The sequence below is a fragment of the Barbatula barbatula genome (assembly GCF_947034865.1).
Source record: "Barbatula barbatula genome assembly, chromosome: 10".
Classification (NCBI taxonomy): domain Eukaryota; kingdom Metazoa; phylum Chordata; class Actinopteri; order Cypriniformes; family Nemacheilidae; genus Barbatula; species Barbatula barbatula.
The window spans coordinates 12,643,163-12,668,715 of NC_136773.1; the positions used below are offsets into that span (position 1 = coordinate 12,643,163).

A 25,553-nucleotide genomic window follows, 5' to 3' on the forward strand; every position below is an offset into this window, starting at 1 on the left:
TAGATAAAAATGGAATTTAATAAAAACAAGTACTGTAAATGTTTACTCTTGTAAATACAGTATTTGTATTAGCATGACAATTCTGCATTCTTGACCTGAGTTGACCTGTCTTGTCCTCTGAGGTCATTGGCTGTATTCTCAATCATTCATCCTTATAGTGATGTCTATACAAGTATAAATACTGTATCAGGTCATTGACATTAAGAAGCTCAATCTGAGGTCATTGGGATGCATATCTATCTTTACACAATCATTGTTTTTCATTCCCTGTATACTAGGGTCGAAAACGCTCTTTGCCGAATGATGGGAGACCCGAAGTACCCATTGCTGTTCAAGGATGGGAACATAACTATTGGAACACTTTTAGCAATTCACAGTAAAGAAACATCACCATCATTCGAGTTTACACAAAAACCTCAGATTCTGTTATGCTCTAGGTTTGTTACATTTTATATTATTTGAGAAAAGGCAGTGTGAATAACAATTTCTCACATGAATAAGTACAGTAAAAATATTTAACTTTTTTTAATGCTTCTGAAATGTGACAGTGTAAATCCTAGAGACTTGCGGCTGGCTCAAACTATAATCTTTGCAATTGAGGAGATTAACAGAAGTGACACGTTGCTTCCAAATATATCTGTTGGCTATAAAATTTATGATACGTGTGCTTCAAGACTGTCTTCAATGAGTGCAACTATGGCATTGATGAATGGAGTGGCATTTACATCAAGAGAAACATGCAGTGGACAGACACCTATACATGCTATCATAGGAGAAACAGAGTCTTCTTCCACCATAGTTCTTTCCAGAACCACAGGACCTTTTAAAATTCCAGTGGTAAGAGAAAATAACAGTGAAAGTTTGACACAAGCACAATATTTCTGCATCAACATTTCACTGTTTCGTATGCTTTATTTTTCAGATAAGTCCTTCAGCAACATGTGAGTGTCTCAGTAATAGGAAAGAATACCCATCATTCTTCAGAACTATTGCTAGTGATTATCATCAGAGCAGAGCAATTGCATATATAGTCAAACACTTCGGCTGGTCTTGGGTTGGAGCTGTGAACAGTGACAATGATTATGGAAACAACGGAATGGCCATATTTCTGAAAACAGCACAGGGGGAAGGCATTTGTGTAGAGTACTCTGAGAAATTCTACAGAACCGAGCCTGAAAAACTGCAGTATGTGGTAAACATAATAAAGCAAAGCACTGCTAAAGTCATTGTTGCATTTCTATCCCATGTTGAAATGGGATATCTGCTTGAGCAGTTGAGTATTCAGAACATGACAGGCCTCCAAATGATTGGTGTAGAAGGATGGATAACATCAAAGAGTTTAATCACCCCAAACAGTTTTAATGTGCTAGGAGGATCGCTGGGTTTTGCAGTGAAAAACATTAACATCGCTGGATTTTCAAATTATGTTATAAAAGCATTCTGGGACACAGCTTTTCCATGCTCACAAGAAGATGGGAATTCATCTAAAGGTCAAGTAGATTGCAGCAGATATCAGGATCTACTTGTGCTAAAAAAGTATGTTGAAGAAGGATCTGAACAAACATATTCAGGTAACATCTATAAAGCAGTGTATGCTGTGGCCTATTCACTACACAATTTACTCAAGTGCAAAGAAAAAGAAGGTTGTGAGAAAGACCTGACCATACAACCACATCAGGTAAAACAGAAATTAAAGGAGAGTGAAGGTAACACTATTTTCTTTTATGCATTAATGTTTGTTAGAACTACTTTTTGATAGGTTGTTGAGGCTCTGAAAAGGGTCGATTTCACAGTTAAATTTGGAGATCGTGTCTGGTTTGACGGCACTGGTGGTGCAGTAGCCCAGTATGAAGTTGTGAACTGGCAGCAGGACTCTGATGGATCAATTCAGTTTAAAGCAGTCGGTTACTATGATGCCTCATTACCCCCTGACCAGCGCTTTGTGCTTAACACTGAAAACATCATCTGGGCTGGAGGACAGGTAAATAAAATGCAGCTCTATTTAGCTTTGGTGTTATCACCAAAATCCCCTTCTGATCAACATGGTTCACAGTAGACAACGTGAATGCATTTATAACTAATGTCTTCCATGTAGAAGCCAAGGTCTGTGTGCAGTGAGAGTTGTCCTCCAGGCACTAGGAAGGCTGGACAGAAAGGAAGACCTGTCTGCTGTTATGACTGTATTCCATGTGCAGATGGAGAAATGAGTAATGAGACAGGTAAACTTCAGACAAAGTCAAAGATGCAAAGAAAACTGGTTAGCTGCTTTTTTTGTATTTTTCTTTTACTGTTCATGAAGCAGTTTCTTAGCGAAGAAGTTCAAAACTAAAGTTTTGTTTTGTTTCTAATTCTTGCAAACACAACTTTCTTTCCAGATTCAAATAACTGCATGCAGTGTCCAGAGGAATTCTGGTCTAATGCTGAGAAAAATAAATGTGTGTTAAAGGCTGTAGAGTTTCTGTCATTCACAGAAGTTATGGGTATAGTGCTGGTCTTTTTCTCACTGTTTGGAGTAGGAATAACTGTACTGGTCACAGTTCTGTTTTACAGTAAGAAGGACACCCCTATAGTAAAAGCCAACAACTCAGAGCTGAGCTTCCTGCTGCTCTTCTCATTGACTCTGTGTTTTCTCTGTTCACTTACTTTCATTGGTCGCCCCACTGAGTGGTCCTGTATGTTACGTCACACAGCGTTTGGGATCACTTTTGTCCTCTGTATCTCTTGTGTTCTGGGGAAAACATTAGTTGTGTTAATGGCCTTCAAGGCCACACTTCCAGGAAGTAATGTCATGAAATGGTTTGGGCCTCCTCAACAGAGACTCAGTGTTCTTGCCTTTACACTTATACAGATTCTCATATGTGTGCTTTGGCTAACAATATCTCCTCCTTTTCCCTACAAAAATATGAAATATTATAAAGAGAAGATCATTCTTGAGTGCAGTCTGGGTTCTACTGTTGGTTTCTGGGCTGTACTGGGTTATATTGGTCTTCTGGCTCTCTTCTGCTTCATTCTGGCTTTTCTGGCTCGGACGCTGCCTGATAACTTCAATGAAGCTAAATTCATCACATTCAGTATGCTCATATTCTGTGCTGTGTGGATCACATTTATTCCAGCTTATGTCAGTTCTCCTGGAAAATTTACTGTAGCTGTGGAGACATTTGCCATTTTAGCATCAAGCTTTGGTTTATTATTTTGTATATTTGCACCCAAATGTTACATCATCCTGTTTAAGCCTGAACAAAATACAAAACAACATTTGATGGGAAAAACACAAACTGTGCCCCACTAAGAAATAAACTGACACTCCTATATTTGCATGAAAGTTATCTATGCTTCATGTTTTACATATTTGAGCATGTTATAAGAAACCTACTTTCATATATATGCTGTTACACTGGAGCTTTACCAGTTTAAGGCTTTTTTTGAGGGTTCGAAATACATATCTTACTTTCTGGCCTTTGTTTGTAAGAGGGTCATTAAAGTGACATGCAGTAACACAAAGGACTTTCACATGTCACAACCTGAAAAACATCATGATGCAACAGCTCCACTGACATGTATTCACGCAGGAGCAAATTTAATAGGTACCTTAACAAAGCAAAGGAGAAACCCATCAATTAAAGCATAGCCGTAGGCTACATAATGTTTTTGTCATGGACATCTTAAGGGATGAATTGGTTTTTAAACAACTAATAAAACGAACAAACATATGATGCAACTGACTCTTAAATTAAATCTAGTGGGATTATACTGTTTGTGTGTTTTTTTTGTTCTCGAAATCTTAGTAGTGGTATCATTCAGGCCACATGGACTCACAACACCTCTGAATGAGTATTGTAGTTTGTGGCAGCAAAACAGCAGATTCTTTTAACGGATACTTCACCCAGAAATGAAAATTCTGTCCCCTTGAGTTGTACCAAACCTGTAAACATTTCTGTGTTCTGTTGAAGATATTTGGCAAAATGTTATCAACTGACATTTCTGGGAGATCATTGACTGCCATAGTTGGAAAAATGTAAATGGTAGTCAAAGGTGCCCCAGATCTGTTTGCTTACCTAAATCCTTCAGAATATCTAATTTGTGTTCAACAGATAAAAAACGAATATATATAGGCCTATACTGTATATAAATATATATATATACAAACATTTCTATGGGAGTCAATGATGTCCCAGAAATATCCGTTGTATATATTATTTTCCAAATATCTTTCTTTGTGTGCATCAGATCAAAGAAATGTATACAGGTTAGGAACAACTTCAGGGCGAGTAACCAGAGTTGTCTTTTCATTTTTGTGTGGAGTATCCCTTTACATTTGAGGTTGCAAGGTGAGGCCTTAACAGATGTGTAGGTTCAGCACATCCCACACACGATTACGATCTGAGGACTTTGGTGGCCAAGGCAAAACCTTCTTAAAGAAGCTACCCCACAAAACGTGCCATTTTGTAGATGCTCTGATCCAGTCATCTCTGGCCCTTGTCAGAATCTTTTTTGCAGCCCATTTTTCCTGCTTCCATAAAGACTGAATGTTCACTTCCTGCTTTGTACATCTCGCTCATTGACAGGTGCTATTATGACCAGTGCTTGAAGTGGTGAAAAAGTTCCGGTACTCTCTTGTGCACATTGACATATGCAAATTTTACCACTTTGGAAATGTCCACAACATAAAACAGCATTTAGAGATATTGCTGGTGCAATATTTTTCTTTAAAGGAGCCATTTGTCAAACAACTTATTTGATAATATTAAATACAAATTGGACCCAAAAAATTTTATTTCATTCGCTTTGACTTGGAGTGGTACCGACAACAAGTGAGAAGTGCTGTTACACAAGAAAACGTGAAGATTAAAACAGGCCAGTAGGGTACTGGGTACTGATGCTTACAGGCCTACTTCAAGCGCTGATTGTGAGGATTTCGCTCTTTCACCCTCACTGGATGTATTGTGGTGACTCATGGGTGTATACCTGGACTATTCCAACAATATTAACACAAGAAAATGTTTAGGTGTCACTGTGTAGTAAATCATATCTTTAGGCCACAATGGATTTGGCATTGGCAGTTTGGCACTCCTCAACAACAAGAGCCGGAAACAAGGGTTAAAACAGACTTGGACAATTTTTAGACCAGGAGAATAGATAGCTCTTATTTGCTTTGCATTAAACAAGAATAGTGATGCATTGAACAAGTGTCATGATTCCGCCATCATGTCTTGTTTATTATTAGTCTTGCAGCGGAGTCATGGCATAGCCTTAGGTTTTGTGTGAGAAAGACATGGCTTTTTTTTATTCTGACTTGCCATGTGCTTTCTCGTGTCTCGTCAGTGTTTCCCGCCCTTTTGTCTCGTTAACCTTCCCTGAGTGTTTCAGTACCCACACCTGCCCATTGTTATCTCCTTTGTTAGTCTCCCTATAAGATGCCCTCTTGTCTTTTGTCTTGTGCTCGTTCATTGTGTGTTTTGTACCTGTATGCTGTACCTGTTCACGTAGCCTGCCTTGTTTCCAAGTTCCCTGGTCTGTTGTAGTGTATGTATGGTTCCCAGTTTCATGTTTATGGTTCTTAGTAGTTTTGTTTTTGCCCCCCATGTGGGAAGTGTTTAGTTTGAGTAGCGTTTTCCCCCATGGAGGGTGTTTTTTGTTCTATTTATTATTAAAGTATATTGTTAACCCCGTCATCCCCGTGTCTGCCTGCACTTGGGTTCTCCCCTCTGTGTTTCATGACAACAAGATGCAAACGGAATACATACAGTAAAGTATAAATAAAGGTAATTCCAAAAAATACCAATTCCCAAACGAAAAAACAAGCAACCAACTAATAAAGGACGGAAGTGTAAATATTAAACTTGCATTGGACTAGGCAAAGTTTGAAAGACTTTTAGAGGCCGTTTACTGGAGACCCCATTCAACTCACACTAAAACACTTTTATGCAATTTGAGCTTATCATTTACATGTGAACTGGAAAAGGGTCTCAAAGTCTAAGTTTTTGAAAACGACAGAGTTATCTCCTCCATGTAAACTTCAAAGCTGAAACTTTCTGAAAATGCTGATGTCATACATGCACGAGTATTCACAATACAATAATGACGGCTTCCAGTTGGCTACCGTGTGTCTGTGCTACATGACATTAACATTTCTCCAGCAAAAAGTAGATTTGCTGCAACATATGATGCAGATATTATTTACATAGACCAAACTTTAAACACAAATACCCAATTACAAATGGTATTAAAAAGCACTTTTGGTGTAAAATAGGCCATGCATGCAGTATGTGTGCAAGCATATGGTGTTTTTGCCATCCACTGGCCTGGCATGCGCAATACAGTGTTTTAACTAACTTTTGCAAAATCAAGTAAACAGATAGTTTTGACAATGGCATCGTTTGGTAGATGAAATTTTATAAAAAAAGCTAAAGAAATACTGCTACTCCATTGTTGTTGCATAAACAGGCTTTTAGACATTCCACTCTTAAAAATAACTTTGCTTCACAATGCCATAGAAGAACCATTTTTGTATAAATGGTTACATATAGAACATGTAACATTTGAAGAATCTTTCTGTTTCACAAAAGGTTCTTTGTGGCTAAAACGTTTATTCAGATTGTAAAAATGAAAAGAAACAGATGGTTCTTTAAATAACCTTTGACTGAATGGTTCTTTGTGGAACCAGAATGTTTTTGTGGAACCATAATGGTTCTTCTATGGCATTGCTGTGAGTGTATGTTATCCAAATCTGAGTGTACACAAATGCCAATGTTCAATGGTTTAAGAAAATCTGATTAGTTTTAATTGCAATTTTGAACTAGTTGACCTGGATCATGCTGTGCCCTAGGAGGTCATTGGCTACATTTGCAATCATTCAACCATGTTAATTTTGCCTACAAAGCAAATGCAAATACCGTATCAGTTTAGTTGCATTTGCCAACCACAGCTGAGCTCAGTCTTTGGGATGCTGATCTTTCTTTATACACTCCTGATTTTCCATCATCCTAATGCCAAGGCGAAGGCGGAAAACACTTTTTGCCAAATTATGGGAGACCCAAAATACCCACTGATGTTCAAGAATGAAGATGTAACTATTGGGGGACTTTTTGCAATACACAGTAAAGAAACCTTATCGTCATTTGAGTTTACGCAGAAACCTCAGGTTTTATCATGCTCCAGGTGTGTTTTATAGGAATTTTATTTATTTTTGATATATTTGTTATGTTGTTTTAGGTATCAGTCATATATAACATTTAAAAAGAACAGGAACAGATACTTAATATGTTTAATTATTTGGTTACTATTTAGCCCAATGTTACCTTGTTTTTACAGTGTGAATCTAAGAGATTTTCGAATGGCTCAGATAATGACATTTGCTATAGAGGAGATTAATAGAAGTGCAACTTTGCTCCCAAATGTTTCTATTGGCTACAGAATTTATGATACATGTGCCTCAAGACTGTCTTCTATGAGTGCCACTATGGCGGTGATGAATGATCAGGAGTTTGCAGAAGAAAACGGGTGCAATGGACAGACTCCTATACATGCTATCATAGGAGAAACAGAGTCCTCTGCCACAGTTATTCTGTCCAGAACAACAGGACCTTTTAAAATCCCAGTGGTAAGCGGCAATAACGTGTGAAGTTTGACCTAGTTAACTACGTGATTATTTCACTATTTTCTGTGCTTTTTTTCTTCAGATAAGTCACTCAGCAACATGTGAATGTCTCATTAATAGGAAAGAACACCCATCATTCTTCAGGACTATTGCTAGTGATTATCATCAGAGCAGAGCACTTGCATACATAGTCAAAAAATTTGGGTGGTTTTGGGTTGGAGCTGTGAACAGTGACAATGATTATGGAAACAACGGAATGTCTATATTTCTGAAAATAGCACAGGATGAGGGGATATGTGTAGAGTACTCTGTGAAATTCTACCGAACAGAGCCGGAAAAACTCAAAAAAGCAGTAGACATAATAGAAAAAGGCACTGCAAAAGTGATTGTTGCATTTATTTCTGTTTTTGAGATGGGATTACTTGTTGAGCAACTAAGTATTCAGAACATTACAGGCCTCCAAATTATAGGCGTAGAGGGATGGATAACTTCAAAGAGTTTGACCAATCCCAACACTTTTCATGTTCTTGGAGGTTCACTGGGGTTTGCAGTGAGAAAAATTGCTGTTGAAGGGTTTTCAGATTATGTTACAAAAGCATTTTGGGACACAGCTGTTCCATGTTCACGGAGGGATAACAATTCCTCAAAAACGGAACTTAATTGCAGTAGATATCAGGATCTACTAGTGTTGAGAAATTACAATGAAGATGTGCCTGAACAAAGATTTTCAAGCAATGTCTACAAAGCAGTTTATGCTGTGGCTTATGCACTACACAATATGCTCAAGTGCAAAGAACCTATAGGTTGTGATAAGAACCTGACAATACAACCACAGCAGGTAAAAAGGCAAAGAGAATGTGATATTAAAGAAAAGGGGTAACCCTATTTCTTTTTCCGCCTTAATAAATGCTGTTTTAATATTTTTATAGGTTGTTGAGGCTCTAAAAAAAGTAAACTTCACTGTAAAGTTTGGAGATCGTGTGTGGTTTGACAGCACTGGTGGTGTAGTAGCCCAGTATGAAGTTGTGAACTGGCAGCAGGACTCTGATGGATCAATTCAGTTTAAAGCAGTGGGTTACTATGATGCCTCACTGCCCCCTGACCAGCGCTTTGTGCTAAACACTGAAAACATCATCTGGGCTGGAGGACAGCTGGAGGTAAATGACAATATAAGGTTGAATTAATTTTAAAAGTGAAAATAGCTATGACAAGTGTTTAAAAAAATAAATAAAACATTGACTTCTTTATTTGATAAAAATTTTTTATTTGATGTTCTTGATGCCACATTCTTTTCATTATTCAATCAACATTATAAACTGTATGTTTAAAAAATGTGTTTGTTTGTAGAAGCCAAAATCTGTGTGCAGTGAGAGTTGTCCTCCAGGCACTAGGAAAGCTGTACAGAGAGGAAGACCTGTCTGCTGTTATGACTGTATTCCATGTGCAGATGGAGAAATCAGTAATGAGACAGGTAAACTTCAGACCAAGTCAAAGTTCCAACAAAAATGTGTTAGTTGCTCCTTCTGTGCTTTGCTTTTCCTGTTCAGGCTACAGTTTCTGATCAAAGGAGTTCATAATTAAAATACTATAATTACCTCTAAATATGGTGATCATATCTTTCTTTCCAGATTCAAATAACTGCATGCAGTGTCCAGGGGAATTCTGGTCTAATGCTGAGAACAATAAATGTGTTTTAAAGATTGTAGAGTTTCTGTCATTCACAGAAGTTATGGGTATAGTGCTGGTCTTTTTCTCACTGTTAGGTGTAGGAATAACTGTTCTTTTGGCCATTCTGTTTCATAATAAGAGGGACACTCCCATAGTGAAAGCCAACAACTCAGAGCTGAGCTTCCTGCTGCTCTTCTCATTGACTCTGTGTTTTCTCTGTTCACTTACTTTCATTGGTCGTCCCACTGAGTGGTCCTGTATGTTACGTCACACAGCGTTTGGGATCACTTTTGTCCTCTGTATCTCTTGTGTTCTGGGGAAAACAATAGTTGTGTTAATGGCCTTCAAGGCCACACTTCCAGGAAGTAATGTCATGAAATGGTTTGGGCCTCCTCAACAGAGACTCAGTGTTCTTGCCTTTACACTTATACAGGTTCTTATCTGTGTGCTTTGGCTAACAATATCTCCTCCTTTTCCCAATAAAAATCTGAAATATTATAAGGAGAAGATCATTCTTGAGTGCAGTCTGGGTTCTACTGTTGGCTTCTGGGCTGTGTTGGGTTATATTGGCCTTCTGGCTCTCATGTGCTTCATTCTGGCTTTTCTGGCTCGGACGCTGCCTGATAACTTCAATGAAGCTAAATTCATCACATTCAGTATGCTCATATTCTGTGCTGTATGGATCACATTTATTCCAGCTTATGTCAGTTCTCCTGGAAAATTTACTGTAGCTGTGGAGATATTTGCAATTTTAGCCTCAAGCTTTGGTTTATTATTCTGTATATTTGTACCTAAATGTTATATAATCCTGTTCAAGCCTGAACAAAATACAAAACAACATTTAATGGGAAAATCATAAACTAACTTCTACTGAGAAATAAAACAACATGATGGGTAAAAGACGACTTGTATTATTTTTGGTAGTGTGTATATACAAAAACACATCTACAATTAAGCATGCACACACACACACAAATAAAACCAATTAAATGTGAATTGTCATCAATAACTTCAATTTACCAAAATAGGCCATGCGATTTCATGGTTAAATTTTTATGAATTGTCATTGTGTTATGAACACTGGACCATCAATTACCCACAATGTAGCAGTATTTGTCATTTTGAGTTTAATCGCAATGTCTTGCAGGTCTATGTAGTAAGGGAGTGTGTCTTCTATACTAAATAAAACTAATGTCTTTATATTTAATTAATGGTTGAAGGTTACTTCTTACAAATTACCTTAGTGGGATTTGTTTTTTTGGTTGTTTGTGAACAGTACACTCTGACAAATAAAGGTGCTCAAAACAGTACTTCCATTTTTGGTTCCACAAGGAACCTGTTGTTAAAATAAAAGTTTTTTCAGATGTTAAAGGTTCTTTATGGCATCGAATAACCTTTTGAAACACCTTTTTAAAGCGTGTACTGCAGCAACAGTGGCATTACTAGGCCCTATTTAGGGGGGGCTTTAGTCAGTATATTCTCATAATGTTTAAAGTATAACATAATGGTGGATGAGGATGTCTTATATTGTCTTAGCTGTCTTAAAGACGGTAGTTTAAAGCTTTGATTTAATGCATGTTTACATTGAACACACACTTACTGAACGCTTTCTTCTTTTATGGCAGGCAGGCTGGCCTGTGTAAGTAGGACATATCACCACCTACTGTCCCTGTGTATTTATATGTCTGATCTTATGTTTGAAGTCTCATATTTTACCGTTATATTTGGAAAACGTGTGCTTCGCTGTAGCGTTGAGAGAACGGGTTAAGGTTGCAATGATTTGACATCACAGATTTTGACGCAAAAAATGTAACCGTGCCCAGTTGTGGCTACTGTAAATTAATCAAGTCTTAATTTATCCTAAACGTTTTAAAACTATAAAATATAATTCTAGTTAGTTGAGTTATGTCAAAACTTAAAGAGTTTCTGTAGCTTGACATAATGTTCTATTGTATGGCATAGATAGTCATTAGCCATTCTGCTTACCTGTTAACAGACAATATATAAAATTAAAATAAACAGATTTAACATTAAACCAAACCAAAAGCCGTTGTCATCGTTGAAGGTAAACAAGGTGAACTACTGGTAAATTATTGTATGTTCAAACAAATGTTGTGGAAAGATTAGGGGTGTCAAAACATACCTGTGAAATTAAACACGGATGTTCTGTTAAATCTATACATATGATCATATTGTAAATAATTCAGCACCCGTTTGGGGCCAAAAGCCACAATGGTTACAAACTCTTTCTCTCTGTCTCACTACAGTCATATACCGAGTTCGAAAAAAAAGATATAGATTTAACAGATAACATTATTTATTTGCTGAAATATATATCAGTATCATTCATTATTTTGTGTATTCAAAATCTGATATCATGACTACCCCGGGAAGAATGTTTAATTATTCTATTGCATTGACATAGCCCATGTGTTTTCCATAATTTAATGGTTTAGGAATAGAATGAATATGCACATTTATCAGAAAGTAATCTGGAAATTGCACAGCAGATCAATTAGTTTAAATGTGTTAAAAGTGTGTTAAAACGTGTGTTCAAATGTCTAAAGTGGTTATTATTATTATTGCAGGAGCTTTTCCAGTGTAGCAAAATACATTTAGGAAATTATTGAATGATACACTTCACTAAAATCAAGCATGCTTGTTGCTTGTCTAGTACTATTTATCCATCTAAAATTATACAAACAGTATATTTTGTATGAAACATTATTTGTGTTTCCTCTGATAATTTACTCTTTGACCTGTATTTGTGATCAGTGAATGGGGTCACACTGAAATGTCTGAAGCAGAAACATGTTGAACCTGTTGCAACCTGTAAACGAGGCTGATGCAATGGCTCCAGTGGCCTGTTTTTGCCCGCAAGCAAACAGATGTCTCCACAAACATGAATAACATAAATATGAAACCCTTTAATTAAAGCATAGCTGGAAGCTACAAGATATTATCGGAAACTGTAATCAACAACAAAGACAATGATGCAACACACATGATGCAACTGACTGTTTTAGTCATTAAAATGTCAAGCATGAAAGTAAGATTTGAAATACAGTTTATGCATCTGTGACCCTAAAATATATATATGTTGTTAATAAATGTCTTAACATCTAATGTTTCTAAAGTTTTTAAGAGCGGAAGAAAACAACAAGGGTTTCTTTGATAAACGTAACCCACTAAAAACAAAAAATATAGCCAATTAATTTTATTTAATGATGTCTGCTCAGTTCATGATGGCTCTGACCTTGTCGACGTCAGGCCCCTTTACTCAAGCCGAGAAAGGATCATATATGTCATACTATAGTCATGATCCCAACACTTTAGTTCTATATAGCACTTATGATTCTTGGCTGGGAATCATACGGGAACCACTTTCAGTGCCATATAGAATCATATTTTGGTGCTTTCGTGGTTCTACTGCTGTGCTTTGGGATGATTGAGGTGCTGTAGAACCGCCGAAGAACCATATAGGGGCTAAACAGGTTCTTTATATGGAAACGGTGCTATATAGTACCTCTGTCACCACAAAGAACCTCCGAAGAACCAATGCAGCATCAAGATATGGTGCTATATAGCACTTAAAGAACCACTTTTAGTGCTACTGTATATAGAACCTTTTTTTAGAGTGAAGGGTTAAAGAAATGTTTTATGTTAATCTTTTTCTTATTTTTGTTTTGTTAAATTTCACAAATGTATCCCACACTACAACCTTAATTCAACAAACATTTCTTTTTTTTATAAAAGTACTAGTGTACATTTATCAAAGATTAATTACACTCTTAAATATTAAGGTGCTTCATGATTCCATAGAAGAACCTTTCTGGTCTAAATGGGTCCATAAAGAACCTTTAACAATAAAATAAACTTTCTGTTTCACAAAAGATTCTTTGTCGTGAAAAAAAGGTTCCTCAGATTATAAAGAGGTCAGAAAGAGATGGTTCTTTAAAAAACATTTGAATGCATGGTTCTTTGTGGAACTAAAAATGGTTCTTCTATGGCATTGCTATTATTCTTAAGAATGATTTCAGAAACAAGCAACAAATTGAGCAAGTATGTACATTGAAGGACAAAATTTCAAATATAGATTTGTTTTCAAAAGCTTATTGCATACTACGTTATATAAATCTATGTGTGCAGGTATGTGGGCAAATTTATAATTTACTACATTCTGATAATTTTTTGAATTTTAACTAAAACACTCTTAAAAAATGTGCTTCAAAGGGTTCTTCAATGCCATAGAAGGACCTTTTAATTCCATAGAGAACCTTTAACATCTGAACTACTATAGTATTTTAAATGGGAAGTAGATTCATGCATCAATCAGATAGTGTTTTAAATTAAATTCTTGCAATTATTTGTGCAATGTTTTGAATACGCTTTAGACATATTCTCTATAATATTGCTTTAAATGTATGTATTTGTACGTACAGGATTTCTGTGTTTTGTGCACATTGTTCACCCTTAAAAAAATGGGTGCATGGCTTATACCATAATTTTTGCCATTGAGAAGATAAACAAAACTGAAAATGTGCCCCCAAATGTTTCTATTGGCTACAGAATATAAAACACCTGTGGATCACGATCGACTTCTATGAATTAAACAATGGCTTTAATGAAAGGTAAGGAGTTGGAAGGGGTGGATGAATGCAATGGACAGGCTCTTATACCTGTACATGCTATCATAGTCTGAGTTTTCTGCCACAGTGATTTTGTCCAGAGCAACAGGCCCTTATAAAATACCAGTGGTAAGAGGATAGCAGCAAAACTTTGACAAAACAGACAAATTATTGTTACTATTTCATGTGGTTTTCTATGTTTAGATAAGTCACTCAGCTACATGTGAGTGTCTCAGAAATAGGAAAGAATACCCGTCATTCTTCAAAAATATTGCTAGTGATTATCTTCAGAGCAGAGCACTTCAAACACTTAAGCCGGTCTTGGGTAGTAGCTGTGAACAGTGACAATGACTATGGAAACAATGGAAGGGACACATTTCTGAATACAGCACAAGAGGAGGGCATTTGTGTAAAGTACTCTGTGAAATTCTACCGAACAGAGCCTGACATACTACAGAGAGCTGTAGACATAATAAAACAATAGGCTGCTAAAGTCATTGTTGCATTTCTTACCAGTTTTGAGATCTACAATCTACTTGAGCAGAGAAATATTATAAAAAGAAGATCATTCTTGAGCGCAGTCTGGGTTCTACTGTAGGTTTCTGGGCTGTACTGGGCTTTATTGGTCTACTGGCTCTCTTGTTCTTCATTCTGGCTTTTCTGGCTCGGACGCTGCCTGATAACTTAAATGAAGCTAAATTCATCACATTCAGTATGCTCATATTCTGTGCTGTGTGGATCACATTTATTCCAGTTTATGTCAGTTCTCCTGGAAAATTAACTGTAGCTGTGGAGATATTTGCCATTTTAGCTTCAAGCTTTGGTTTATTATTCTGCATATTTGCACCTAAATGTTAAATCATCCTGTTTAAGCCTGAACAAAATACAAAACAACACATGGTGGGAAAAACAAAGCATGAAGTCTTTCATCTGTTGCAACCTGAAAAAGAGCCTGATGTAAAGGCTTCAGTGGCATGAATATACAGTATCTGCAAGCAAATTTAACTGGTGCCACCAAAACAACACAAGCCCACTGTAACACATTCAATAAAAGGAAGGAGGGAGGCGGTAACCAGCGAACGTAAAAAAACTTTTGATTAATAAAAACGTAAATAGTCAGCCGACACACACAAACCACAACTAAAAGCCAGGCCTGGTCCTCTCTCACTGATGGTCCAGTCGCTCGTCCTCTTATGCTGCCAATCTCCTCTTTGATACGAGACCGGTGCGCGTACGGCTGCTCACTCACGCACCTCGAATCCCGGCTCTCGTCCCGCCACCTCACTACACCCACATTTAGTGCACACGCGTATTTGAGTTCCGCTATACAGATAATAGGCCCAGATCATGAGGACTCTTGTAGTGTCAGTTTTAGGCCCTTCTGAAATGGCAAGAATAAATTTTTTAGCTAAATAAGGATCATGTCTATGGTTGGCATGTAAAGAGTATTTGTGTATTAAACATCTAATATATTAAACATCTAACTCAACCAGACAAAAGGTAAAACCTGGATTAGAACTCAACAATTCAACAAAGAGAAGGCTTTACAGATATTAGATTATAAATGTACAGCAAAATGTACATTTTGCAACATTTACAGTTTTGCAATATATTTACATTTAGTCATTTAGAAGACGCTTTTATCCAAAGAGATTTACCAAGGAGGTATTATGACTACGACGCAGTGCAGTAGATTCGTCCTGGTGTGTGCGACTTCCTCTGGGCATTTCGGTAGCGAGCCGATTGTGTCTAAAAGAGCAAATTTTATTATTCTTGGATCTCGTCCAATGATGTAGCGTTCGTGGATATGGCATGCCCACACTAGGAGCATAGGCCGTTCAATGTGATGCGGTCATGGTTGGCTGTGTTCTTCTTGACGCATTCACACAACAACTGCTTCCCATTCCGCGGCGGTATTGTGCGTTTAGATGATGTAAATACGTCAGTGTTTCCCGTTTTATTGTTTGTACTAACGTAATTCAATATATGTATTGTAGAACCAAATTTTACACAAAATACATACAAATTCTCAGGAGCTCATGTTGCTCATTAGGAAGGATCCATATTTTTTTTTCCTTCCAAACACCTGATGACCTGATTAATGTCCTGCCCCGTGAGGTCACTAGCAATGTTCTTAACCATCCATTGTCTATAAAGGTCCAAATACAGTTTTAGCTCAGTTGCATTTGGCTCCAGGTGAACACAATCTTCGGGATGCTTATCTTTCTTCAGACACTTCTGCTTTTTCATTACCCTACTGCAAATGCTAAATATACTCTCTGCCGAATGATGGGAGACCCAACATACCCGCTGCTGTCCAAGGAAGGAGACATAAGTATTGGAGCAATTTTTGCAATCCACAGTAAATTAACATTGCCTTCATTTGAGTTTACGGAAAAACCTAAGTTTCTAACATGCTCCAGGTTTGTTGCATTAAAAACTAATTAGGATACATTAATTATTAATGCAAACAGATTTAACAAGGAAAATTGTTATAGAAAATAATCATATCTAATTTTATAAAAAATACATACTTTTATTAAAGCGAAGTGTCAAAACACCTGGAAGGTTAAGATGTTAAATAATTAACTATTTGTAAATCTCAAGTGTACAAAAGTGTTTTTTATTAAGCTGCTGTCACCAAAATGATTTAATGTGTTTACAGTGTAAACCTACAAGATTTTCGTGGGGCTCAAACTATGATTTTTGCAATCGATGAGATCAACAAAAGTAATTTATTGCTCCCAAATGTTTCTATTGGCTACAGAATCTATGATAGCTGTGGTTCAAGACTGTCTTCTATGAGTGCAATTATGGCATTGATGAATGGTCAAGACATTTCAGAAGATGACAAATGCAATGGACATTATTTTACAAATGCTGTTATTGGGGAACCACAGTCCTCTGCCTCAGTGATTCTGGCCAGAACCACAGGCCCTTTTAAAATCCCAGTGGTAAGAGGCAATAGAAGCAAAAGATTGATATAATCACTAAACTTTTTCTAAACTATAAGTGCTTTCTTTTTCAGATAAGTCCTTCAGCCACATGTGAATGTCTCAGTAATAAGAAAGATTTCCCCTCGTTCTTCAGGACTATTGCTAGTGATTATCATCAGAGCAGAGCACTTGCATACATAGTAAAACACTTCGGCTGGTCTTGGGTTGGAGCTGTGAACAGTGACAATGACTATGGAAACTATGGAATGGCCATATTTATTGATGCAGCAGAGAGGGAGGGAATTTGTGTAGAGTACTCTGAGAAATTTCTGCGAACAGATCCTGAAAAATTAAAAAAAGTAGTAGAAACAGTAAAACATGGAACTGCAAAAGTGGTTGTTGCATTTATGACTAGTTTTGAAATGTATAGTCTACTTGAACAGTTAAATATTCAGAACATTACAGGCCTCCAAATTATTGGCGTAGAGGCATGGATGACTTCAAGTAGTATGATTGTGCCATACAGTTTTCGTGTCCTAGGTGGGTCACTGGGGTTTGCAGTAAGAAAAAGCAATATTGATGGTTTTACAGAATATGTTATAAAAGCATTCTGGGAAACAGCTTTTCCTTGCTCAAAGAGAGACAGGAATGGATCTCAATATGAAGTAGATTGCAGCAGATATCAAAATCTACTTGTGTATAAAAATTACAATGAAGATGTGCCAGAACAACGATATTCAAGCAACATCTACAAGGCAGTGTATGCTGTGGCTTATGCACTACACAGTCTACTCAAGTGCGAAGAACAAGAAGGTTGTGAAAAAAACCTGGCAATACCACCAGAGCAGGTATAACATGCTAGAAAGATTTAACACTAGAACCGCCAGAGTTTACTTCATACCTAAAACCGTGAGCAGCTCAAATTTACCCATGCACATGAAAATTGTTTTGATATGTCAAAAAAACTTATGAGGTCACTGAGCGACTGTCATCACAAAGTAATGTCTAGATAAACTCTTTTATGTTCAAAGCGAAAGTAAGAAAATCACTTTTCAGAGAAAATCTTTTTTCTTATTGGTATAACAATTGATGCACCGACACATTCAAACGCACAGTTTCACCTAAATAATTATTCAGTTCAGAGAACTAAACATGGGGTAATCATTAAAAATAAATGCATGAGGTAAATTTGACCTGACTGCGCTTATTTGTATGAATGGGCTGTTTTTGAATCTGGTTTTAACCAAACAGTGTTAAACAATAGTTGATTCTAAATAACATACTATTAGTCAAAGTCATTTAATGGGAGACTTTTTTGAAAAACATCCAAGTTTAATTTTAGCCATGGCAGTTCTAGTGTTGAAAGGGGCCCATTATTTGTGTTAACAGTGTCTTATAATGCTTCAGTGATAACCCAGAGTTGTTTTAACTAGGTGATTGGGGCTTTAAAAGAGATTAATTTCACAGTAAAGTTTGGAGATCGTGTGTGGTTTGACGACACTGGATCAGCAATAGCCCAGTATGAAGTTGTGAACTGGCAGAAAGTGAAAAATGGATCGATTCAGTTTAAAGCAGTCGGTTACTATGATGCCTCACTTCCCCCTGACCAGCGCTTTGTGCTAAACACTGAAAACATCATCTGGGCTGGAGGACAGCTGCAGGTAAATTAAAGTTTTTTTTTCAAAGAACAAATAATATGTTCCCTATCAAAAGCTACTCTCGCTACTGCGTTTCAAACGCTATAGGAGAACGTCTTTGTTCGACCGGTTGTGAAGCACGTGTGTCAAACACGGCAAAAATTATTTTGGCTTTAAATAACCTCGGCAGGAATTTGGCTAATTACACCAACACCTGCAGGTTATAAATACGCGTGGCGCGAAGGCGTCTTCAGGTTCTTTTGTCTTCAAGGACCGCTTTGTGTGCATGTGTGTTTTATATAGCGAAAGCATTTAGACATATCGTAACGCAAAGTAAGGCTCGTTGCATATAGGTTCTACAGCTATTTAGCTCTATATAGCAAAAAGGGGTAATACAAATATATATATATATATATATATATATATATATATATATATATAAAGAGAGTAATGTCTAGTCCAGAGCGTAAATGCGTGCCTCCTTGTCAGAGGTTTCTTGATGAGCTGGACAGACATAAATTCAGTTTTGAGTGTTTGGGGGTTGATCATGCTATCCGGGGGCTAGAGGGAGAATGCGAACTCTGCGATATATTTGACAGCTGTGGTTCGCGGTTCGGTTTAGCCGAGGCACGGGAGACGGAAACCGTTTCTCCTGTGCACTCGCCGAGCCGTGACACCCTTGCATCCGCTTCCGAAGCGTGCCCCGGCACTTATTCGGATCGGGCATTGGACGAGGCATCCCTTGTTTCTGCGTGCATAGAGAGCTCGGCCTCGGGGCGTTCCTCTCGCGACGCAAAGGCGCTAGATGAGCTTTTCGGGGTGGTGACGAATGCAGTCAACCGTCTTAAACTCGACTGGCCGCAGGAAAAAGAGACCCACAAGCACTCAAAACTAGACGACAGGTATCTGTCGGGTGGCCAAGTGGACGAGCCCAGGAGTCGGGCCCTCCCCTTTTTTGAGGATCTCCACGCTGAGTCATCTCGGTCATGGCAAAAACCTCATTCCTCTCGTGTTTTCATGCCGTCAACATCGATTTATTCGACTGTTGTTGGCGCGAGACCACGGGGGTACACGATGGTGCCCTGTGTGGAAAAGACACTGGCCAGCTATCTCTCCCCTGGGACATCATCATCTATGAAAAAGCCCTCTCTCCCCACCAACCCTTGCAGGATTACATCTGCGCTGGTGGGGAAGGCTTTTCAGGCAGCCGGTCAGGCTGGTGCTGCACTGCACACCATGGCGGTTCTGCAGGCATACCAGATCGCGCCTCCCCCTCTCAAAAGGGCAGGGGAGCGTCCCACCATGGCCCTCAGGCCACCTCAGGTGTCTCCCCCAGAGAGGGGTGCTTAATATTCCAAGAGAAATGCGAGGCTCCTCTTTGGCACCCTCACAGGGCCGCTATGCAATCTCAGCCGCTACAGGCGTTTCGGAGATTAGCGGTCTCAAAAATGCTAAATGTTCGGTCATCTCCTGCCAAGATTCAGGATGCCTAATGTCTGGCTTCCCCCTTACTAGACGAGGTGTCAACATTGATACCTCTAGAATTACAAGCTCTGCTGTACAAAGGGGCCATAAAACGTGTTCCCCTATCAGACAGAGTGTCAGGCTACTACAGCCGGTATTGTCTAGTTCCCAAGATGGATGGGGGGTTGCGTCCAATTCTAGATCTTTGCGGATTGAACCGCTACCTAAAGACACACAAGTTCAAAATGTTGACAATCAAGATGATTGTGTCTCAAATTCAGTGTCACGACTGGTTTGTGACGAAGGATCTCAAAGACGCATACTCTCACATAGAGATCTTGCCACAACACAGGAAATTCCTGAGGTTCGCTTTCGGGGGCAAAGCTTACCAGTATCGGGTTTCTGCCCATTTGGCCTAGCCTTGTCACCCCGCACATACACAAAGTGCATGGATGTAGCTCTGGTTCCTCTACGATTCCAGGGCATCCGCATTTTGAATTACATAGACATCTGGCTCAGTCTCGGGAGCTAGCGCTTCGACATCAGGATGTCTTCCTAGTTCATCTCAAGACTCTCTGGTTAAGACTCAACGTCAAAAAGATCGTTCTTTCCCCTACACAAAATACAACGGATTTGGGGATTATACAGGACTCGATCGCAATGCAGGCACAACTGTCACCTGCACGTGTCGAATCCATACAGAACCCTGAGGAGCATCAGGATAGGCCAGAAAGTGACAAATCATCACTTTCAAAGAGTTCTAGGTCTCATGGCAGTGGCTTCTACAGTAATAACTCTGGGCCTCCTGCATATGAGACCATTTCAGTTGTGGCTCAAAGCCAGGGGGTTTCATCCGAGGGCCAACCCCCAGAGGCATACAAGGGTGACGAGCCAGGGGCTTCGCACCCTTCCTATGTGGTCCAGACCTCGGTTTTTGACTTTAGGTCCCACTCTCGGTCTGTTTTGTTGTCGCAAGATGCTAACGACAGATGCATCCCTCACGGGTTGGGTAGCGGCCTTAAATGTCTGTCCAGCCCAAGGGATCTGGAGAGGTTATCTTCTGGCTGTATGGCTGTATTTCTGGCCCTGAAATACTTCCTCCGGGGGGACAAGACATAAGTGCGGGTTGCGGGGGGACTAGTGCGGGGGGACAAGACATAAGTAGTCTCGTACATAAAAACCCAGGGTGGGCTGCGGTCGCGCCACCTCAACAAATTGGCCCAGCAGATCCTGCCCTGGGCAGAGGGCAGATTCCTGTACCTCAGAGCGATTCAAATCCCGGGGCATATGAGTTTGGGAGCAGACAAGCTGTGAAGAAAAGGGAATGGAAACTCCACCCCGAGGTAATCAGACAAATCTGGGAAAGATTTTACGAAGCAGAGGTGGACCTCTTTGCTACACAGGAGACAGCACAATGTCCCCCTTACTTCTCTCTGCGTCATCCAGCTCCTCTGGGTCTGGACGGAATTCCTCCGATAGCTCTGCTCCTGGGAGTCCTAGCGAGGGTCCGTCAACAGGGGTCTCGCCTCTTAATGATAGCTCCCCGTTGACCAACCAGAATCTGGGTTTCGGACCTGGTATCCCTCCTCGACAACACACCATGAGCGATCACAGTCAGGAGGGATCTCCTGTCTCAAGCACACGGGGCGATACTTCACCCCCGTCTAAAGCGTTGGAATCTCCATGCCTGGCCCCTGAAGGGGACCAGCTGAGAGGTGCTGGGCTTCCGCCCGAAGTAGTAGAGACTATTCTAAGTGCTAGGGCTCCCTCCACTAGAAGGAGCTACGCTCTTAGATGGAGCATATTTGACAGATGGTGCATAGTTCACCATGCAGACCCCATTCACTGCCAGATTGTTTCAGTTTTCAGTGTCTGCAAGAGAAACTGTCCTCAGGAACAAGCCCCGGTACTCTCAGTGTTTATGTGGCCGCCATTTCGGCCTGCCACGCCCTGATTGATGGGGTTTCCGTGGGAAAACACCCTTTAGTCGCCCGCTTTATTCCTTCTAGACGGACTGTTCCATCATGGGACTTAGCAATAGTGCTCGAGGGTCTGATAAGCACCCCTTTTGAAACTATGGAGTCAGCACATATCAAGCTTCTGACTGTTAAAATGGTTTTTCTAATGGCAATCACCTCTCTTAAGAGAATTGGAGATTTGCAGGCGCTCTCGACCTCGCCGTCCTGTTTAATTTTTGCCCCTGGGATGGTCAAAGCTATTCTGCATCCTCATCCGAGTTATCTGCCTAAAGTTCCGTTCTCCACCATGCATCCGGTTGTTCTTGAGGCCTTCTGTCCTCCGCCGTTCATGACGTCGGAGCAGGAACGATTACACCTACTGTGTCCAGTACGTGCTCTTCGGAATTACATCCACCGCACTAGCCAGTGGCGTAAATCCGAGAAGCTTTTCATATGTTATGGTAGCCGCAACAAAGGGGCGGCTGCCACCAGGCAAACAATGTCACATTGGGTAAGGGATGCTATCGCTCTGGCCTATGAGGCCCGCGGTCAAGCTTCACCTCTAGGTGTCAGAGCTCATTCAACAAGGGGGGTTTCATCTTCTATGGCCTTAGCAAGAGGTGTCCCCTTGCAGCAAGTGTGTGATGCGGCGGGCTGGTCCTCTCCGCACACATTTGTCAGATTTTATAGTCTGGATGTCCACGCTACTCCAGGCTCACATGGCTTGTGCACACATACCACACAACCTTGGGGGGTCCAGACACCTCCAGTGCGGCGGCGTTGGTATTCTCGTTCCCATAGCGTTTGAAACACAGCATCGAGAGTAGCTTTTGATAGGGAACGTCTCGGGTTACTTGGCTGTAACCCTGTTCCCTGAAAAAGCGGGAACGAGATGCTGCGCCTCAATGCCACACTGTAGGAGTGCCGGACGTCCTTTCAGACAAAATTAGAACCTTATAACCTGCAGGTGTTGGTGTAATTAACCAAATTACCTGCCGAGGTTATTTAAAGCCAAAATAATTTTTGCCGTGTTTGACACACATGCTTCACAACCGATCGAACAAAGACGTTCTCCCATAGCGTTTGAAACGCAGCATCTCGTTCCCGCTTTTTCAGGGAACAGGGTTACAGCCAAGTAACCCGAGACGTTATCTTAAATACCTCACATCATATATACGTGTAGAATTATTTAAAGAGTATTTTCTCATGTAGAAGCCAAGGTCAGTGTGCAGTGAGAGTTGTCCTCCGGGCACTAGGAAGGCTACACAGAAAGGACGACCTGTCTGCTGTTATGACTGTATTCAATGTGCAGATGGAGAAATCAGTAATGAGACAGGTAAACTTCAGCCCAAATCAAAGATTCAAAGAAAACTGGTTAGTTGCTCTTTCTGTGTTCTCCTTCTACTGTTCAGGTTGCAGTTTCTTAGCAGTTTAATAATTAATTAATTGATTTTGTCTCTAACTATGATGATCAAAACTTTCTTTCCAGATTCAAATAACTGCATGCAGTGTCCAGGGGAATTCTGGTCTAATGCTGAGAAAAATAAATGTGTGTTAAAGGCTGTAGAGTTTCTGTCATTCACAGAAGTTATGGGTATAGTGCTAGTCTTTTTCTCACTGTTTGGTGTAGGAATAACTGTACTGGTCACAGTTCTGTTTTACAGTAAGAAGGACACCCCCATAGTAAAAGCCAACAACTCAGAGCTGAGCTTCCTGCTGCTCTTCTCATTGACTCTGTGTTTTCTCTGTTCACTTACTTTCATTGGTCGTCCCACTGAGTGGTCCTGTATGTTACGTCACACAGCGTTTGGGATCACTTTTGTCCTCTGTATCTCTTGTGTTCTGGGGAAAACAATAGTTGTGTTAATGGCCTTCAAGGCCACACTTCCAGGAAATAATGTCATGAAATGGTTTGGGCCTCTTCAACAGAGACTCAGTGTTCTTGCCTTTACACTTATTCAGCTTCTTATCTGTTTGCTTTGGCTGACAATATCACCACCCTTTCCCTGTAAAAATATGAATTATTATAAAGAGAAGATCATTCTTGAGTGCAGTCTGGGTTCTACTGTGGGTTTCTGGGCTGTACTGGGTTATATTGGCCTTCTGGCTCTCTTGTGCTTCATTCTGGCTTTTCTGGCTCGGACGCTGCCGGATAACTTCAACGAAGCTAAATTCATCACGTTCAGTATGCTCATATTCTGCGCTGTGTGGATCACATTTATTCCAGCTTATGTCAGTTCTCCTGGAAAATTTACTGTAGCTGTGGAGATATTTGCCATTTTAGCATCAAGCTTTGGTTTATTATTCTGTATATTTGCACCTAAATGTTACATCATTCTGTTTAAGCCTGAACAAAACACAAAACAACATTTGATGGGAAAAGCACAAACTAAGTCCTACTGAAAATAAAACAACATGAAACTGTAAACTTTGCAGCAATCATTTCCTCATATAATAGTATACATTCTCCCCATATACATATACATAATATATATTATGTAGTCTAAGCCTGCTAATGGGTAATTAAGGAACAACAGTCTAAACAGTGATTTTACCCTATTTACAAAATGGATCAGCATTTTTATGGTTTAAATAAATACAATAAAAAAAGCCCCCTGGACTGGTAAACTATATGCACAATTTGCACGATTTGATAGGAGTGATGCAAAGCATTAGTTTACTTTGATCTCTTTAGAGACCTTTACAGGAAAACAATAAATTTATATATATGAAATGAAATACTGTAGTTTTTATGTTGTCTGAAACATACACTGAAGACAAGTTCAAGATGCTTACTCATCATATCTTAAATTCCACATGCAGCATTGGTTTGTTACAAAAAAGGACACATATAATATGATTCTGCTCAAACACAGAATGTCAGGTTTGCTTACAGGGTGAATCTTTACCAACACTGGATTTTTTCTGTCTGCTTGTCTGTATCACCTTAACATTCATTATCAGTTAGCTTGATTAAGATACATTTGCCTGGAAAGAGATGACAAACACCGTCATTCAGAGGGTGAGAGCGGCTGAAAAAAGAGGGACCCAGAGAGAGATGTCTCCTTGTGAGAAAGCGGGCGCTAGATCCCCGAAGGGGCCCAGCAGGTGTTGGGATGGGGCAGGGACCATCCCAATCCGACCGGCCAGCGACGTAATGGCTGGGGTCGGGCCCGATAGTTTCAATCTCTCTGGGTGGTCCTTCCCTCGACGCCTTCTCCCGGGGGTCACCTGAGGGGGCACCAGAACCGGAATAGATGCCGAAGAATGTCAGGGCTGCTGGGGAGCAGACCGTGTGTGAGACCTCGACGGCCGAAAGACGGCCGGGTCACGGCAGGCCAGTCTGCTTCTATGTCTGCTGGGAGTAGTCCTTGACAGCGCCACCAATCAGCCGACCTTGCGAGAAGGGGGAGTCGGTAAAGAATCTCTTAGATTCACAGTGAAAATATAGAATATTCTATACAGTAACATAAGAAACAGATTCCGTCATCTGAAGACGATGTAAAAATCACAACGTTATTTGAGGACGTGGCTAGGATTTTTCTGGAATGTAAGCCAAAAGTCTAAGAAATGGAACATTGCCACAAAGTAATGTCACGTAAGCCATGGTTTTGCCAATAGTAATCAATACCCAAAGAAACATGGTTACTACTTTTACCAAAAAA

The 25,553-nt window shown here is 39.7% G+C and overlaps 2 protein-coding genes across 2 annotated transcripts; both read left to right on the forward strand.

The window, feature by feature from the left end:
* Positions 1–300: 300 nt before the first annotated feature.
* On the forward strand, positions 301–10,124 carry LOC306899587 (vomeronasal type-2 receptor 1-like; the record flags this gene model as incomplete). Its single annotated transcript, XM_079465952.1, has 12 exons — positions 301–437; positions 549–837; positions 923–1,678; positions 1,760–1,981; positions 2,096–2,219; positions 2,376–3,277; positions 6,926–7,158; positions 7,312–7,600; positions 7,680–8,435; positions 8,527–8,754; positions 8,945–9,068; positions 9,226–10,124. The coding sequence occupies 12 exons, from the start codon at positions 301–303 to the stop codon at positions 10,122–10,124; spliced, it is 4,959 nt and encodes a 1,652-aa protein (XP_079322078.1).
* Positions 10,125–16,107: 5,983 nt separating this feature from the next.
* LOC306899588 (extracellular calcium-sensing receptor-like) lies at positions 16,108–24,291 on the forward strand (the record flags this gene model as incomplete). The annotated part of the gene is made up of 6 exons (XM_079465953.1): positions 16,108–16,316; positions 16,559–16,847; positions 16,922–17,677; positions 18,263–18,490; positions 23,101–23,224; positions 23,378–24,291. 6 exons carry the CDS (start codon positions 16,108–16,110, stop codon positions 24,289–24,291), a joined length of 2,520 nt encoding a protein of 839 aa, XP_079322079.1.
* Positions 24,292–25,553: the final 1,262 nt, after the last annotated feature.